Below are 18137 nucleotides of genomic sequence, written 5' to 3' on the forward strand. Positions count from 1 at the left end.
GCCGCATATCGCGACCAACTGCCGTAAACATTCTTCCCCCCACCAGGTTCGGCACCCGACGTTAAATGACGGCAAAGGGAGCTATGACCGCGCCGGGGTCCCGCATCAAGGTCGTTCATCATGCGCGTCCATCATGCAAGTGATTTGCCGGGACCCTTGTTTTTTTCGGTCGAGGATCGACAGGGTTTGAAACAGGAAGAGGAGGGAAGTATATATTTAGGACAGGGGGGTTAATCTCTTGGCGAGTGGAGTCGATATATGGGATTTTTTTTGTGGCGGTGCAGGGACTGCGTGCGTGTCTCGTTTCCGTTTCGTTTCATGATCTTGTGGGGAAGATAGGGGGTGGGTGGAGGGATCGAGAGTGGTCTGGGCCTTGGAGGGGCAACAAAAGGGGGGAGGGGTCGGTCGGTCGGTTGGCGAACGAACGAACGGTGGCGAGATGGTTCGCGCTACCGCCGCATATTCACTCACCGCCTTTGATTGATTGGTGTGAGTGGCGTTACTGTGCGCGGACGGGGGTGGTGGTGGTGCGGCGCAGTGGTATGGTCACAGTGGATTGCATAACTTTTTCGCTTCTTCGCTCTGGGAAAGGCAATGCGTTCTTCATATGGGCAGGCAGTTCACGTAAGCATTGGGAAGTGGATTTGAGAATCGGAATTGGATGACTAGATCCAGATATAGGACTTTACTACCTACGTGAGTATTCCAATCCTTCACCATTTGTAGATATACCCTAGCCCGAATGTGAGCATGGACATATCCCTATCAGATCAGGGCGCGAGCGAACGCCTTCTTGCCCTCCTCAAGGCAGTCTTTCATCGCCAACAGCTGGGCACGCTCGGTGCGGACATGTTCAGGCTCGGCGGCAAGGTAGCGAACCTCGTCGTCTGAAAGCTTCATGAGAGTGACGGGTGAGACCGGAGAGTCGACCAGAGGCGCGACGAGGTGGCGCTCGATGACCTCCTCGGCGACGCGGGCGATGAAGACCTTCAGCTTGTCTTTGTACAGTGCCATCAAGCTGTCGAGAGCCTCTTCCGCCGTGAACTTGTCCATGTCTTGCTCAATACTTTGCTTGTTGAGGGTGTCCAGCCAAGTCTCGGGATTGACAACCCTCACGATTGAACCCATGATAGGACCCTTAATGTGGTACGATGTCGAGTCAGTGATGCTCTTGGCCCTGGCCATAAGCTTCTGGTGGCGGAGCTTCTGAATCATGTCAGTGTAGTAGTGGTTGTACGTCATGGGTGCACCACGGTTGTCCTTGACAATGCGGTCCAGTTCAGCGATGGCATTGTCCTTTTGCGAGGCCACGCTCGATGGAATCTTCCACTTGGAAACCCGCTCTGCGACCTCGGGCGGCATGACGTGCTGAATGAGCCTGGTCAAGAATTCCTGGACATGCTTCGCAATGACGTCAATGTACGAGAGCGTGATGGCCTTCCAGTTGGAACTCTGTTCCCAGAAGAGCTCCTTCATGAGGGCCACGCTGACAGTACCAGGTAGCTCTTCACCGCGACAAGCCACCATCTTGTCGTAAGCCCAGGAGATGGCTCCACTGCGCGTCAGGACCTTCTGGAGCTTCGCCGCAAGGCGCATGTAATCGAGACGGTCGTTAATGTCAACGTCCTTCTCGGTGCCGATGATAGCCAGAATATCAGACGGAACACCATTGAACTTGTACTTTGAGCCGAAAACCAGCATCAGACTCGTGAATTGAGAGGTGTGGTATCGGAGGGTGGACCGAAGCTTCTCGATCATGACAGGCTCTGAGACGGCGTCGGCGCCGTCACGGAAGAAATCGTCGTTGTATTGGCCGTTAAGGGCGTCAGTGATAAGGCCGTTGCACTTCGTGCCAGATTCCATTAGAAAAGCTCGCATGTCCTGCAAAGCCTCCCTCTGCCCACCCAAGACAGCCAAGCGCTGCGATGCCTTGGCCAGCTCCGCTTTCAATTCGTCGTTCAGTTTGGGCATCTCACGCTTCAGGTGGGCGTGTAGCAAGCGAGTGAGACGCTCGCTAAGGGGACCAATGCCGAGAGTGTCCTTGTCCATGTCCCGGTAGATGGCCCTGTGCTCGAAGAAAGCCTTCTCGGTGCTATCACGCTCTTCGAAGGTGGAGAGGGTCTCCATCTGCGCGCGGTTCCTGAGCATGTGCCAACCCAACTTGAAGTGGATGTCCTCGTTCTTCGCAAGAGCAGTCCACTGCTGCTCTTCGGCAGAGCCTTCATCGAGGCAATCGGGCTTGGTGATGATGCCGAGAGTCCTAGATCCATGGGGATCGACACCACGAGCCTTCTGTAGGATGATCTGGTTTGCATAATCATGCTTCGCGGAAACCACAGCCAAGATGATGGAGCGCGGGTTGGCGATATAGTCTTGGACTAGATGATCAATGAAGTCGACATCGTGCTTGCTCTGTGACGCAGTCTCAGTGTGAATGAGCCCAGGAAGATCTACAAGGGTGAGCGGAGAGTATTCGGGTCCCGAGACTGTAATGCTGAGCATATGGCTGAAGAAGGCTGTCAGCTTCGGGGTGTTGGCATCGGGATCAGCGCTCTCCATAAGCTTCGTGGCCTCGCGCATTAGATCTGGAAGCTCGGAATAGTCGGTCATGGACTTCCGAAAGGCCAAGAGCTTGTCGCGGTGCGCAGTGGAGTCAGTATCACCAGGGACGATCTTGGCTGTAATGGACTGCTCGGGGTCACGACAGAGATTGACTTCGGTGGCGAAACGAGTGCAGAGCATGGCGTCGCGGGGAAACGGGATGCGCGTCATGGCCTCAAGGACGGAGCTCTTGCCCGAAGACTGGTCGCCGCACACGACAAGCTGTGGAAGCGACAGAACATGGTTGAGGCCGACATGGCGCAGCTCGTCGACAACACTGAGAAGGGAGCGCATGCTGTCGTTCTGAAAGGGGCTGAACTTTGCGGAAGCCTGCACGTGAGCAGAGAAGTTCTTGCCCGGTCGATTGCCTGGGGTTTTGGAGACTGCTGAACGGGCGCCATCAGTGCGGCGTGTCCGCTTGCTGGGTCTATAGGGATGAGTGGCCTCAAACCTGATCTTCTTCTTCTTGGGCACGCCGGTCATCGTGTCGGAACTTGCTGCTGTTCAGACTGTGTGTGACTGTGTGTGCGGAGGAAAGAGAGAAGAGCGAAGACGAGAGGAAGAAAGATCTGTGGCCTTCGACTCGTCGCCAAGACAGGCAAGCGCGTGAGGGCGACTGCTCAGTTTGGCAGCCGCGACCCTGCCTACCTACCTAGGCAGGTACCTGTTGGCACCGCGAATCGCCGACCTGGCTCTTCCACGCCTTTCCACCTCAGTCTCCCATAGGTCGTTGAAGAAGATGTCCAGATGCATATGTAGGCTTTTACGTTACAGAAGAACGTCCGGACCTTCTCTTCAACTACCCACACAAGTAGGAAACTCAGCATCTGTCTCCTCCACACACTCTCGCGACATGTTGGAGAAGTAGACGCCTTTCTGTCTTTCGCGAGTCACCGCATTGCTCCCATGAGACAGTTGGATCAAGCATTCGGACGTCAATGCCGACACGAGAGGAAACCGCACAAGGGCATTGCGACTGCCCAGATACGTGGAATTCACGAGCATCTGTGCGACGGGCTCAATGGAGGTCGTGGATTACGGATGGCGAGAGGTGAGGTGGGCGGACTGGGTGTTGGGCGGGCTGCAGCGACCGGGCGCGCAGTGACTCGGGCGCGCCGTGAGTCCGACTCGTGTGGCCCGTGTGTGGAAATTCCCAGCGCGTAGCACAGCACTCGGGCGGTTTGGGGGCAAATTGCACAGATGCCAGGTGTGCGCCCGCTCAATTGCAGGCACGAGGGCCGGTTACCGGTCTTCGCAGCCATTGGCGCGGTCGACGGCTGTTCCATGGCGCGGCCGGGGCGGAATCTGGGGATCTCGAGGCCGCAGCCAATGGCGGGCAAGAAGCCACCTGAGCTCGAACTTTCCACTCGAACCTCGCCCGCTCTCCTCACCGACCATCGTGCCATCAGCCTCGCGCGCGCCCTCGCCCTCCAATCCGCACCCCCCGCCGGAGCATGGCAATCGCATAATAGCACCACTCGACACAATCTCCACCGCCGTGCCTTACTTCCGCCGCGACTCCGCCACTGCCGCCCTCCGCCCTCGCCCGCCCTTTCCAGCCAGTTCCCAAATTGTACGTGCCACGCTCCCACTCTTTTCCCCTCGCTAACACCTTTTCCCAGCGGCCTGACTTCGCCCGCCACTTTATAGCCTCGCTCCCAACCCTGCTGGACGCCGTGCTCGTCGCCCTCCCTCCCCGCCCCGTCGTCACTGTCGTCGTACACCCGGCATCGGATCTGGTTCACTATGGCTGCTGAGGCTTCCACCAACGGAGACGCCCAGACCCCGGCTCAGAAGCTGGAGGCTCGTCTGGCCCAGGAGGAGTCGCACCGCCCGACCGTCGAGGAAGTCCCCGACGAGGACGACCTCGCCCATCCCGCCCCCGCTGCCGCCCCGTCTGAGAAGGCCGCCGGCAAGCAGAAGGCCCAGGATGTCGACACGCCCAAGAAGTCGCCTGCCAACCCGCCGCTGAACATCGCCTCCGAGGAGATGTTCCCCGGCCTAGGCGCCCCCAAGGCCCACACTCCTGCTGCCGTGTCCTCTGCGTGGGGCCGCAAGCCCGCCTCGGTCAGCGCCAACGGTGTCAACGGCGCTGCTGCTAGCAACGGTACCTCGCGCGCCTCTACGCCTGCCTCTGGAGTCGCTACCCCCACCACGCCCTCGGTTCGCGGTCCTGGTCCGCAGACCATGAACTTGCCCGGCCGCTACGTCGAGTCCATCTCGCTTGCTCCCTCTCAGATGATCCCGCGCCAGCTGCAGAAGAAGCCCATGGCCGATGTTATCCGCGATATCAACAGGAGGTCCAAGGCCAAGGTCGAGATGAAGCCCGGTAACATGGGCAACATCGTCTTCCAGGGTACTGGTCCCGTGGACGCCGTGCGCTCTGCTCTGAGGGAAGTCGCCAAGGAGCTTGGTTCCAAGGTAAGCCGCCGCATCTGCGAGAAGCGGAACTCTGCTGACAAAGTATTAGCAAACCACCAAGGTCACCATCCCCGCCTCCATCCGCGCTCACGTCATTGGCCGCCAGGGCGCCACCATCCAGGGTATCAGCAAGCGCACCGGCGCCCGCATACAGGTTCCCAAGCAGGAGGAGAACGGCACTTTCGAGGAGGACGACAGCTCGACCATTGACGTCGTCATCGAGGGCGACACTGTTGCTGCCGCTCTGGCCAAGCAGGAGATCGAGCGGATTGTCGACGAGCGCACCTCTACCGTCAACCTCCGTCTCAAGGACATTCCCGCCGAGTACTACCCTTTCTTGGCCGGCCCGCACAACTCGCGCATCGACTCGTTCGAGGGCGGCCGCGATGTCCGCGTCCAAATCCCGCACTACTTCACCTGGGCTGAGAGGGCTCCCCCGCAGCCCACTCCCGCCGGCCAGCCCGTGCCTTTTGCTCCCCAGGCTGCTTACCCCATCTCCATCTCCGGTGACCGCGCCGCTGCCCAGGAAGCTCGCTCTGAAATCGAGCGCCAGGTCGAGGAGCTCCGCCGCCAGCTCGCCATCAACCAGATGCCCATTGAGCGCGGCAGGCATCAGTTCATCATCGGCGAGCGTGGCGGTTCCCTGCACGACTTCCTTGCCGAGACCGGATGCGCCGTCATCTTGCCTCCCAGCCACGACGACACTGAGATGCTTACCATTGTCGGACCCGCTGACAGACTTGATAGCGGTATCAACAAGGTCATGGACCTCGCCGCCTCCATGCAGAGCACCAACGTCGACATTGCCCGCCAGCATGCCAACTCCCAGGCGCACGCCCGCGCTCTCACCCGCTACCTGAGGCAGCGCCAGGCTATTGCTGAGCTTGAGCGGATGCACGATACCAGCATTGTGCTTCCCTCGTCGCAGGACGGTTCCACCGCGTGGGAGATCTACTCGCGGGACGCAAAGAACGGCATGAAGGCCCGTATGGATATCATGAACCTGATCAGCAGCCACCCGCCGAGTAGGTTCAGCAACGTGGATGTCGACCCGTTCTACCACCAGCACCTGCGCCAGCGTGCTGCCCAGGGCCTGAGGAAGGACCAGGGTGTGCACCTGCTCTTCCCCGAAGACGATGCAGAGTCGCCTCAGCTCGTCCTTGTGTACGAGGGTCCCGGCTCGCCGTCCGAGTACCAGTTGCCCCGTGGCCAGCCCTCCGCGCAGGACGTCCAGGCTTTCCAGCGTGCCTTGCAGGAGGCTCAGAAGCAGCTCCTTTCTCAGATCAATACTGAGGAGCAGATCGTCGGCCGTGACGTCGAGGCCCCGCAGAAGTAAGTTTAGCGGAAATGAAGACCCGTCAATTAACTGACTTATTCAGCTCGTACAGGTTCCACGACAAGATTCGCCGCTACGTTGATCGCGAGCAGCAGGGCCTGCCCCAGGACCAGATTCCTCTGCAAGTGCTCTTCGGCAACGCCAGGCCCCAAGCTTCTCGCGGCAACAGGGATAACGTATACATCCGTGGACCTAACAAGGACGTCGACGAGCTTTCCCAGAAGATCTTGGAGTTCATTGAGCAGGAGAAGAAGGATGAGCTCGAGCGCGGGTACACCATCAGCTTCGACTACCCCCAGAAGTTTGCCAACATTCTCATTGGCAAGCGGGGCGAGAACATCAAGAAGCTTCGCGATGAGTTTGACGTAGACATCCAGGTTCAGGACGGCAAGGTTGAGATCAAGGGTCCTCAGGCCAAGGCTCACGCTGCCAAGGCCCACATCATTGCCTTGGGCAAGAAGCTTGAGGACGAGGCTACCTTCGTCTTGAAGATCAAGCCCCAGTTCCACCGTGATCTTATCGGTGGCAAGGGTAACCAGGTCAACCGTCTCCAGGACCGCTACAACGTTCGCATCAACTTCCCCCGCTCTGCTGCTGCCAACGACGATGCCGATGCTGGCACTGAAGCCTCGCACCACAACCGCCGCCAGGCTGCCGACGAGGTCATCATCAGGGGTCCCAAGAGGGGTGCCGATGCCGCCCGTGACGAGCTGCTCGAGCTGTACCAGTGGACCATTGACAACTCCCACACGGCCATTGTCTCTGTCGCCCAAAGCCAGATTCCCTCCCTTATCGGCGCCGGTGGCCGTGAGATGGATGCTCTGCGCGCTACTACTGGTGCACAGATTGACGTTCCCAACGCTCGTGAGGTTGCCGATGCGTCGGGTCGCGCTGACATCAAGATCAAGGGAACCAAGAAGCAGGTCGAGGATGCTAAGAAACTCCTTGAGCAGAAGGCTAAGGCATTCGATGAGACGGTGGTGCGCACAATCGAAGTTGACAAGAAGCACCACAAGGCTCTGATTGGTGCAGGTGGTAAGTCTTCAGTTCATGTGGTGGAAGAATTCACGCGCGATTAATCAAGGAATAGGTGCAAACATCCGCGACATTGTTATCAACGCCGGTGGCCCCGATGATCGCCGCGAGCTTGCCCGCATGGTCCGCTTCCCCCGTGCTGAGTCGGAAGAGAACACGATCCGCGTTGAGGGCAATGCTGCTGTGGTTGACAAGATCGTCGCCTCTATTGAGAACCTCGTGAACACGCGCGATAGCCAGGTCACCGAGTTCCTCGAGGTCGCTCCCGAGAAGCACCGTATTCTCATCGGCCGTGGCGGCGAGACTCGTCGCAACTTGGAATCCCAGTTCAAGGTCACGGTCGATGTACCCAAGCAGACGGCCACTGGTGCTGCCCGTAGCCAGGTCAAGATCGTCGGTCAACCTCAGGATGTCGAGAAGGCCAAGGAGCACATTGCCAGCATGATCAAGGAGCAGGAGGGCGAGACTGTCCAGGTCCCCAGACGCCTCCACCACGCAGTTGCCGACAACGGTCAGTTCTTCCGCCGCCTTCGTAACGACCTCCGGGTCACGGTCGACCATGGCGGGCAGCAGCCCCCGCCCAAGCCAACGACTGCGGGGGCCAGCAACATCCGTGCCAACGCTGGCAGCAACGCGCCCTTGATCACCGACGACCCCTCCTCCAGCCAGGACGCGCACGCTTGGGATATTGTGGATAACATGTCGGGCGCTGATGACAGCGAGGATGGTGAGATTCCGTGGATCCTCCGTTCAAACAACGCGGAGAGCGTTGCCAAGGCAAAGGCCATGCTGGAGAAGGCTATGGAGGAGAAGAGCAAGCCGTCGTGCACGGGCTACCTGATCCTGCCCGACCCGAGGCTTTACAGGTTCGTCGTCGGCCCCGGTGGCAGCCAAATCAACAGCATCCGCAAGAAGACGGGCACCAAGGTCCAAGTCCCCCGCGGTGGCGATGGCAACGAGGCGATTGAGATTGTCGGTTCTCGTGAGGGAGTGGAGCAGGCAAGGGATATCATCCTGGAGCTTGTCAAGGGCAAGAACTAAGGGATCTTCCAATGGCAAACGTTCGGGACGTACAGAGACGATGGAGAGTGGGGAAAAGAAAGTGTTTTTTTGTTTTTGAGCTTGATTCTGCCAAAAGGGAGATTCTGGAAAAACTCGGTGATTTGGGTCGTGTTCTCTTTTCTGCAGCTGATTGATTCACACCAGTGATTCATTATAACGGTTGAGATCAGAGGTTAAGATTGTGTCTTTATTTTACGATGTCGTCTTTTGGAAGTGGAACGAAATATCACGCATTTACCTGCTGTTTACCTTCTCATGTTGATGGCTCGAGTTATTGACATCCTGCACTGACTACTCGGCAAAGCACTCCGTTTCCCTATCTGTGAGTCACTGAAGCCGCGGAGGCATGTGTGGACCAAGCTTACGGCAGAAGGATGCGAACACAAGGGTACCTTACTCGCGCCCCATCGGTACTTAAACCCCGCGCCATCCCCGCATTGTGTTCCGCACCACCAAAACACACAAGCTTTTCCCACCCCGCCGCCATCGCACTGCCGAGAGCCTCATACACAATCCAGCCCTCGACCAATGACATCGCTCCTCCGACGACGACTTTGTCCCTCCATCACGTCCACCACCAGCCGGTCCTCCCGAATCCCGCAGACCCTCTCTCAAACCGCAAGAGCAATGGCGTCATCATCATCGTCCTCCTCGGCCATCGACTGGAACGCGGCCAACTACCTCCGCTTCGCCGACGAGCGCACCCGCCCCGCCCGCGACCTGCTCGCCGCCATCCCCCCGCTGCCATCGTCCACCTCGCCGCGCATCATCGACCTCGGCTGCGGGCCCGCCAACTCGACCGCCCTGCTGGCCGCCCGCTACGGCTGCATCAGCCACGACGACGCCGCCGCCGCCGCCTCGGGAAACACCACCACCACCACCACCACCACCACCACCACCACCGGCGCCCGCATCACCGGCGTCGACTCGTCCCCCTCCATGCTCGCCAAAGCCCGCGCCGCGCTGCCCGCCGCGCGCTTCGTCGAGGCCGACCTGCGCACGTACGAACCCGAGCCCGGCACCCCCGTCGACCTCTTCTTCTCCAACGCCGCCCTGCACTGGCTGCCGCCGCACGAGCTCCTCCCGCGCATCAAGCGTTGGATCAGCGCCCATCTCGCGCCCGGCGGCGTCTTCGCCATGCAGGTCCCGGACAACGTGCGCGAGCCATCGCACGCGCTGATGGGCGTAGCCGCGCGGCGCGCAGGGCTGGGCGAGCAGGTCGCGGGGGCGGGGCGGGAGCCGTTTCCGGCGGCGAGGGTGTTGGTGGAGGGGTTGATGGAGGGGGGGCTGTGTGGGAGCGTCGATGTGTGGGAGACGGCGTATTGGCATCGGTTGGAGGGGGGGCACGAAGCGATTGTGGAGTGGTTTCGTGAGAGTGGGTTTAGGCCTTACTTGGAGAAGGTCGGGAGCGAGGAGGGGAGGGGGCGGCTGGAGCGGGCGTATGAGGGGTTGTTGAGGGAGGCGTATCCCGTGTTGAAGGATGGGAGGAGCGTGCTGTTGAGGTTCCCCAGGCTGTTTTTGGTGGCCGTGAGGAAGTAGGGAGGGAGGTAGGTAGGTAGGCGGCGGTGGGAGGACGGTGCGCTGCTGTCTTCCTACTCTGCTGGGTCTTTTTTTTTTTTTTTGGTGGCGACGTCTTTTTGGCCTTTTGAGGTAGGCGAGACGTGGAGGTAGGCTTGCATGCTTTGGCAGCGGGGTTAGTTACCACCACCACCACCACCTAATGTTGCCCCTCAGCTTGACTCTGAGCCCACCTTTGTGCAGCGTCTCTTGTTGTAGCCCAAAATCCATCCCCAATTTTCGTACTACGCAGTCAACAGCTCTTTCTTTCCGCCCTCCCAGCTCATGATTCGAGGCAAAATGATCTTGACTGGCGGACAGATAAGTCTAAGATTCCGGCCTTCGGGACCTCCCCTTTCAACAGATAACCCTTGTCTGGCCGTTGACTCGGTATACTCCAGCAACTCCATACCCCTCAGCAGCCGTGACGGTGTTTTCCACCAGCACAACAGCGCCCGGCCGCAACATCGGCCGCACCAACTCCAGCACCGGCAACGCCAGCTTTGTCTACATGCCTGTCCAAAAGGGCGACGCAAGGTCTCGGGCCGGACCCAACGGCTGTTTAAATACTGGGCCCGCACATGTACGTACCAGTGAAGCACTGAGGATTCAGCTGATGGTCGACAATCTCACACGTCCGCATGGGCATACCCAACAGGGACTGGTTGATAGAGCTGTCAGACGAGTCGATGAGGATAGAGTCCGTTTGCACTATATATGATCACTTCCTCCGCGGACCGCTATCAGAACGTTACTGCTGACGAAGGCTTGGAAGTACTGTGACATCCTTTTATTTTGACCAGATAACCCACATTGTCCCTCAATAGTCTCTGTTTTGTTTCGGATTGCGCCCTGAGCGCAAGGTGGGATCTGTCTATGTTGAGCATGCCAGCAGAAAGCCTTTCACACGTAGCACCGCTTCCATCGTGGACGTCCGACTCCTCTAACTAATTGTAAGAGCATATGAAGACCTTTTACGTACTGCCTTTCTACGTTTATATCACAGCCGCTACAGGCGGCCGCTCCGCATAGAAGCATGTCGAACTCATGGAGCATGTGTTGATCAGCGTGGTCAGCGTTTCACCCAGCTGTTTTCAGTCGACGTCTCCTTGGATGGCGATGAAGTGGACCTTGGTGCATTAGACTTCCCCGCTATAGATGAAAAGCGATATCACTGGAGTGGCAAGGAGGACGAGATAGACTGAAACGAGGGAGAGCTGTAGAGACAAACAGTAAGTGTGATGTTGCTGGGATCAAAGCATATATTAGAAAAATCGAGTTCTCCGATCAGCTCTATCGACGGCGCCGCAACCGTTCCTACATAGGTAGTCAAATCCAATGTCTAGAATTTTCTCAAGTCTTGAATGCGCGAGAATGCTTCCAGACGAGGTGGATCGGAGTCCACCGAGTTTCTAAAGGGGGGTGTAGATTGCAGAAGATTTGATCCCACGTATGTAGGCAGTGGTAGTATCAAACCACTCACTCACGCCATATCTCTGCTCCAACCCGACCACCACCTAAAGGCGACGCGTCCTATTATTCCTGCAACAGCCGAGGAAAGTCCCAAAAACGAGCCACCGGAACGACCAAGCGACGCGAAACCAACCCAACCCAAACCCGCGCCCTGCAGCCGTTTGACGTCAGCCCGCCGCCCGCACCGCGCACCACGAATGTCAGTCAAAAGCAGGGCAACCCAACCCACACGACTGACTGACTTCCTTGTCCAGACGAACATCTCAACACTTTGCTTTGCATCTCCCCCTGGCCCCTCCCCCTTGCTGCTCCCGCTCCCCGCTGCCTGCCTGCCTGCCTGCCTACCCGTCTGCACGTTTTATTTTTTTATCCATCCCAGGCAACGTACGCTTGCAGGGTGAGTAGGTGGGGGAAGCTGAGATGCGCGCGTGCGTGCGTGCGCCGCAGACGTAATGTGTGGGGGACGTGGACCGTGGGAGGGGAGGGAGGAGGGGGAGGGAAAAACGCAAGACATATGCGAGCGAGCCAGGATATAAACGTCGACGTGTCTCGATACGTATAGGCTAACGGGAAGTTGGGCATCGACTAAACGGTTGGTTGACCATTTTTGCTTGATTGGCGGCGTGCACACGGGATAAACCGAACAACCAGTGTCGAAGTGTCGAATGGATGGGCTGCCCCACTTGCAATCGGTTTTTAAATACATACATACGTGCATCCAACCATGCCAACCATGCTCGACAGACAGGGGCCGGGGCGGGCGGGCGGACGAGCGGGAGCAGCCGCGCCGCGCCGCGCACATCACCGCGCATCTCATCTCCCTTGCTGATCCCCGATGAACCGATGGTTGCACCAATGATCGTGATCGACCCGGGGGGAGCGCTGGGCGTGCGTGCGTGCGTAGGCGAGCGGTGATGCGACGGAGGGAGGGAGAGGGAGCGCTTACATGGCATACATATAGCCTATATGTACGTAGTACCAATCACGGGTTGCAGAGCCGCATGGCGAGCCCGCTTTTCATCTGAACCCCTCCCTCTCCTTCGTTTCTTTTCTTTTTTCTTTTTCCGATCACCCATCATCTTCAGAAACCCCCGACCCCCGCGTGGCTATGTCGTCACAGTGCCTACCTCCCGGCAACAACGCAGAAGAGAGGAAGAGAGGGAGAGAAAAAAGGGAAAATGTGACGGGGAAACGGTGCAAGGAAGAGCAGCTGCAACATGCAAGGAAGGAAAGAGTCGGGCAGCGGAAAAGAAGCGTCGAGAGACGCAAACGGACGAACAAACCAATGAACGAGGCTGTAAGACGACATGCAGTACCGCAGTGGGTAAGGTAGGCGTGAAGCCAAGCCCAGGCATCCATAGAAAGAGGGGGTATGATGCAATCTGGAGAAGAGAGAACACTCTGGACAAAAAAGAAGTTGTGTGTCGAGCCTACGCTATCGCAAGGCTCAATCGACCGGTGAAGAAAGCAAAGGATCGCGCAAAGTTTATGTCGAAAAGTGAGCACTGAAAGTGCAAATGGCGGAAAGGAAAGGAAAAAAAAAAGGGCTTAGAGTGCAGCAGGCAAGCAGTGCGCGAACCGCCAAGGCACGACGGGAGGCCGCAGCACCAACCATCCATGATGACGAGACCGACCTGTACTTTCCTTTCTCACCGGCGGCATATGTACCAGGGTGGACATGCCGAATACGGCAATCGGCGCAGGAACGCGGGGGCTTGGTAAGCCAAAGACGACTTACCCGTATAGACATAGACCGACGGCCAGCCAGGACGCTAAAGGAACGAGGAAAGAATCAGGACCCAATCCGAAAGGAGTGACCGGGGGGGAAAGGTAAAAGCCCAACGACTACTGATGGTGTGTGGCGAAAATCATCTAGGCAGACACCGGCTCTTCTTGTCCGACATCACCGCCACGAGGGAAGACGAAACCGTCCCACCATGGCCCAACAACAGACGCATGCAGAAAGAGCAAGGGAATGAAGGAAGCAGTCACGCAGTCCGCGAAGAAAATCCAGCCCCGTCACCTCGTCGCATTATCGCAATAACGCCATCACCATCACCCCATGCCACGCTGGCCGGCCGGTCAGCTACTTGGAAAGCTTGGCTCGGCAGACACTTTATCGTTATTGTCAGTAGTAGCAGCTAGCTGGTAGTCAGTCTCCTGCTGGCCGGTGCATCTGCTTTTGCCCGTGTGTCGATCACCCCAGAACCAATGCAGGTCAGGCATTAGCAAAGATGGGTGTCACCGGTAGAGGAGAGGCGTGGACGCGGCAACAGCCCCCCACGTCGCGCTGCAGTGCATATTAGTTGCGGCGCGTCTGCCGTCGGCACCTGTCCGTCATGCAGCGCAGTGCAGTGCAGTGCAGTGCAGCGCAGCGCAGTCTGCAGCGCAGATGGTGAGAGAGACAGAGTATGTGCGGCTTACAATCACCCATCTCGCGTTCCCGCTGTCATGCTCTCGTCGCCTCGATCCGCAGGGGCCCTTGAGGGCTGGCTGGCAGGCTGCTGCTGTGCGCCTGCTGCGATCGGCGGGTATGTGAGGTGAGGTGTGAGCTGCACGTAGCCGTCCGAGCAGCAGATGGAGACTGTATGCTGCCTGGACTACTGAGATAGTACACAGCGAGAGGGAGCGACGCAGTCCGGGGAGGCCCGCTGGACAGCAGGGCCAGGCCGCGGGATATTCACGCGCGTTGCAGCTACCGCACACCAGATGGTCATCGATCGGGAGTTGTGCGACGATGGCGTCGGTCTGGCCGGCGATGCCGGTTGCGGGACACTGGAGGCAATTCCGGGCGTGAGGCGAACAGCAGTGGGGAGAGAGGCGCGAGAGAGCGATAGTAGTTCGGCAGCTTGCCCGTCATGGTGAGGTGAGGTTTTTTTGGTGGTGATCGGCACACACTTCCCTTCCTCGTGCTCGTCCACGATGCATCCACCCCCCGGCATCTCGCCTCGTTATTTTCGTCGTCGCCGGCGCCCTGGTCGGTGCCACAGCGTCGGCACTCTATCATGCCAATCCCGCCACACAGCTATTGCGTGTACGTAGATACGAGCTGCTTGGTCTCTTTTTATCGGCAGTGTTCAAAGCGGACGCGCGCGCATGAACAAGCAGCCGTATTCGGCCGGACCCTTTGACAGCCAGGGTCGCAGCCTCCGGGGTGCATCGTTATCGACAGGGCTGGCGATAGCGCTGCCCGAGGCGCGCTATCTATCGACGCGCCATCAGCTGCTGCTGCTAGCCCGGAGGCAAGCAATGGGTGCCGGCGTCAGCGGCGGTGCGCGTCACCCAGGCGTGCGCCCGCGCCCGGCAAGGCTCTTGACGAGGCCAAAAGGAAAGAGGGGCAGCAGAAGGAAAGAGGTCGGACCCTGGCAGCGAGGGGAACCCTTGTATAGCCAGGTGCTCGGTTGGCTTGGCCGCTAGCTGCCAACGTCAAGTCGTATAGTGGTTGACGGGGCCCTGGACCGGGGACTACGCTGTTGCCGCCTTGCGTGTTGACGTCGTTTGCCGAAAGAGCTGAGGGCCCCAGCACGCCCAAGAGGAAACGAAAGTCGCCGTTTTGCGGTTTATTTTTGGTGCGACGCTCACCTGTTCACGACGGCCGATCGCTTATATTATTGCAGCAGTGAGAAGGGGTATTCGTCTGGATGGACATGGATGTCGGGCAAATCAGTGGCCTACCCTGACCTTATTGCACTACTAAGCGAACCGCTCGTATGTACTCTCTTCTTCCTTGGGGCGACGCGATAGCCTCACTGCGGAGCGGGCGACGAAACGGCGCTGCCGGATGGCGCGAGGGCTCCTGCACGGTGCTAGTGATGCGAACGGGCGGCGGCGGGGGGTGTGGGCATCGGGCGCAGGTGCTCGAGCCTTGGCGGAATGGATCATGATCAGGGCGCGGCCGGTGTGGTTCGGCCGAGCCTCCGATGCTGCCTGCGCAGGAAGCGGTTTCGTCCTCGATGAGGTGCAGAATCTTGCTGCGGAGAGGAGTGGTGAGTGAGAAGGGTGGTGGGGGCCGGGTGAGGATGACTCGATGGTGGTGGCAGAGTTTGAAAAAGTTCGGAGGCGAGACGCACCCTGCGCGCCACGGCAGCCTGCAGCACCAGCTCATCCCGCGCACTCACCACTTTTTTTTTCTCGGTCTGAGAACCAGAGCTGCAGTCTGTCTCAGGATTCTGTGCGAGCGGAGCGCTGATGGATGGCGCAAGGCAGACCGGGAGCCCAGATGCACGCCAGAAAGTCTATCTTCGAAGTCATCCGGGGGCGTGCATGGCAAGCAGGCAGCCAGGCGGCACGGCACGGCATTTTTGCGAGCAATCACCCTCCGAGTCGGCCTCGAGCGCGGGAGGGGGGTCACAGAGGCGGCGGCGCAGGCCTGCTTACATGTCCGAACTGCGCGGGGCAGCGTGGCCACACAGTCATGGGGGCAGCGCCCGCTGCCGCTTTCGGCGAACCACGCACCACGCGATACACAAGTCATTCTGGAAATCGAGTGCTGTAGACGCCTTTCATTTGCTATCTGGTCCCAAAGCAGACTGCAGCAACCACGGCTGAAACCAGTCACCCTCCCAATAATCCGCCTCCCCCGCCCGGGCCAATCCCGGCCTGACCCCCCGACCATGCTCAACACCCCGAGTCTGGTGGAGCTCCAAAACAAAGGAAATTTTTGGTAAAGTGGTCGCTGCTTCGATGAAAACCCGATAACAGTGCGATGATGATGATGATGACGATGCTGCTGCTGCGCACAGAGCACATCAGACAATTTCCTGAAGACGGTCGGGCGCCATGTTGCTGCCCTGTCCCGCCCAGGCACCCTGGTTGCTGGTTGGGCCGCCGTTGCTCGCCGTCGGATGAGCCCGCAACCATCGTGCCCCAAGCGCAACGGCGCGCCGGTCGAAGGGGGCGGTGCCTGGCCCGTCGCTCAAGACGGGTCCGTGGAAGAAATGTTTTGGGGTTCAAGGAAATCCCCGTCCGTCCCGCGCCGCAGCTCGTTCGGTGACGTAGTCGTGGACATCATGGATGGTAATAGAGTTTAGGGAACAAAAAGACGTATGGTGAACATCTCCGTGCGCGGGCTCCCTTCACCTGTAGTAGCCCGAGTGGCGGTGCTCGCGCCTGTCCTGGTGCGACGGCTCGCGCACCTCGATGTTGTACTTTGCGTAGTTGCGGCGCTGCTCGGCCAGGTCCGCCTCGTACAGCGATCCACGCTTCGCGACGTTGATCACGGCTTGACGAGGCGACGCCGGCCAGTCGTACTCGTCCGAGTGGTGCGGCCGCGGAGGCAGCGGCGGGCTCTGCTCGACCTTGACGGGCTGCACGGGCTTCTGGTGGTGGTGCTTGGTCCGCAGCGGCAGGCGAGGCGCGATGTGGTAGGAGCGGTCCATGCTGACGAACTGCCTGCGGTGTCTGACGCCGCGCTCGATGGCGCGCAGCAGGCCACGGGCCTCCTCGTACGTGGGCTGGATCTCCACCCGGACGATCTGGCGCTCCTCGCCGTCGGTGCTGTATGCCTCGCCGTCCCTCTTCATGTACAGGAACTGCGCGACAAGCTGGGCCAACCGGTGGCCCTCGTCGCAGAGCTGGCGGCCGGAACGGTGGACGTCGTAGGGGTTGCGGCACTCGGCACACACGCGGGCGTGCATCTCGAAGTCGTAGAGTGCCCAGGACTCGGCGATGTTTGCGGGGCGCGAGATTCCAGTGACCACGTCCTTGGCGAAGCCGACGACGCGCTCCTTGCGCGGGCCGGCAGGCTTGGTGACGACGGTGGGCATTGCGGATTGACGGTGGATGGAAGGCATGGTGGTGCGGTTGGGGGTGGGCTTCAGGCAGGGTTTAAGTAGCGCAGCCAAGGTGACTCGCATAGGAAGTGACGAAGGAGTCGATGTAAAGGCCCGGCCCGGAGAGTAGTGTCGGACCAGGAAGGTTGGCAGATGGGTGTGAGGCCAGTGACGATGGTGTGTCTGACTCGAGGAAATGAGGAGGGCGTTTGGGCTTTTGTAGATGTGACTGAGGTGTGATAGAGCGGAAGCGTTGGGCGCGGTCCAAGAAATATATGTAGTAGGCGTAGGCGGTTTCTGTGTACATGGGTGTCGATGCCTGCCATGGCCTACGTACAGGCGACCAGGATGCCTGGGGGGGCACTACTGCACGGACTTGCATCGCCCTGGCACCCTGGTCCCCCCCAGCCTCGGCGCCGATCAGGCCTGAGCCTGCCGGCCTGCTTGTTGCGCGCGCATGATGAAGCAGTGCGCCCGCCGAGCGAGCGCCACCAGCGCACGCGTTTGCCAGGCAGGGCCCGGGCCTGCCCGCCCTGCCATTGGCCCGCGCGGTGAGCAACGCGGCGACTGGCTGGCACCGCGAAGTGACGATGACTGCAACACCGCGCGAGCCCGGCACCGGACGCCGGAGGCAGCACGCGACGGCGCGCGCACGGGCAGCAGCTGGCCCGCACCGCCATCGACGCCGCCCGTTTGGGAAAGTTTGCCTCACGTTTGGCTGTGTCGGCAGAGTGGCGCGGTGGTGTTTGTCGAGCGCAGCACGGCAGACGGTGTACGAGAGAGGCGCCGGACGAGGTCTAGGGCTGACTGGGCCCGAAGCGGCATGGGCGGGTCGTCTAGCGCGTCGCGGGGACGCTGGGTGGGCGATGAGTGGCTGCGAG

General features: G+C 59.5%; 4 protein-coding genes across 4 annotated transcripts; 2 read left to right on the forward strand and 2 right to left on the reverse strand.

Annotated features, from left to right (window-relative positions):
- Positions 1–765: 765 nt before the first annotated feature.
- On the reverse strand, positions 766–3084 carry SLS55_002783 (uncharacterized protein; the record flags this gene model as incomplete). The annotated part of the gene is made up of 1 exon (XM_066774263.1): positions 766–3084. The coding sequence occupies one exon, from the start codon at positions 3082–3084 to the stop codon at positions 766–768; it is 2319 nt and encodes a 772-aa protein (XP_066634382.1).
- Positions 3085–4347: 1263 nt separating this feature from the next.
- On the forward strand, positions 4348–8434 carry SLS55_002784 (uncharacterized protein; the record flags this gene model as incomplete). Its single annotated transcript, XM_066774264.1, has 4 exons — positions 4348–5022; positions 5072–6354; positions 6411–7393; positions 7449–8434. The coding sequence occupies 4 exons, from the start codon at positions 4348–4350 to the stop codon at positions 8432–8434; spliced, it is 3927 nt and encodes a 1308-aa protein (XP_066634383.1).
- Positions 8435–9082: 648 nt separating this feature from the next.
- On the forward strand, positions 9083–9994 carry SLS55_002785 (uncharacterized protein; the record flags this gene model as incomplete). Its single annotated transcript, XM_066774265.1, has 1 exon — positions 9083–9994. The coding sequence occupies one exon, from the start codon at positions 9083–9085 to the stop codon at positions 9992–9994; it is 912 nt and encodes a 303-aa protein (XP_066634384.1).
- Positions 9995–16560: 6566 nt separating this feature from the next.
- On the reverse strand, positions 16561–17277 carry SLS55_002786 (uncharacterized protein; the record flags this gene model as incomplete). The annotated part of the gene is made up of 1 exon (XM_066774266.1): positions 16561–17277. The coding sequence occupies one exon, from the start codon at positions 17275–17277 to the stop codon at positions 16561–16563; it is 717 nt and encodes a 238-aa protein (XP_066634385.1).
- Positions 17278–18137: the final 860 nt, after the last annotated feature.

This window comes from Diplodia seriata (assembly GCF_021436955.1).
Source record: "Diplodia seriata strain FDS-637 chromosome Unknown scaffold_3, whole genome shotgun sequence".
Lineage (NCBI taxonomy): Eukaryota > Fungi > Ascomycota > Dothideomycetes > Botryosphaeriales > Botryosphaeriaceae > Diplodia > Diplodia seriata.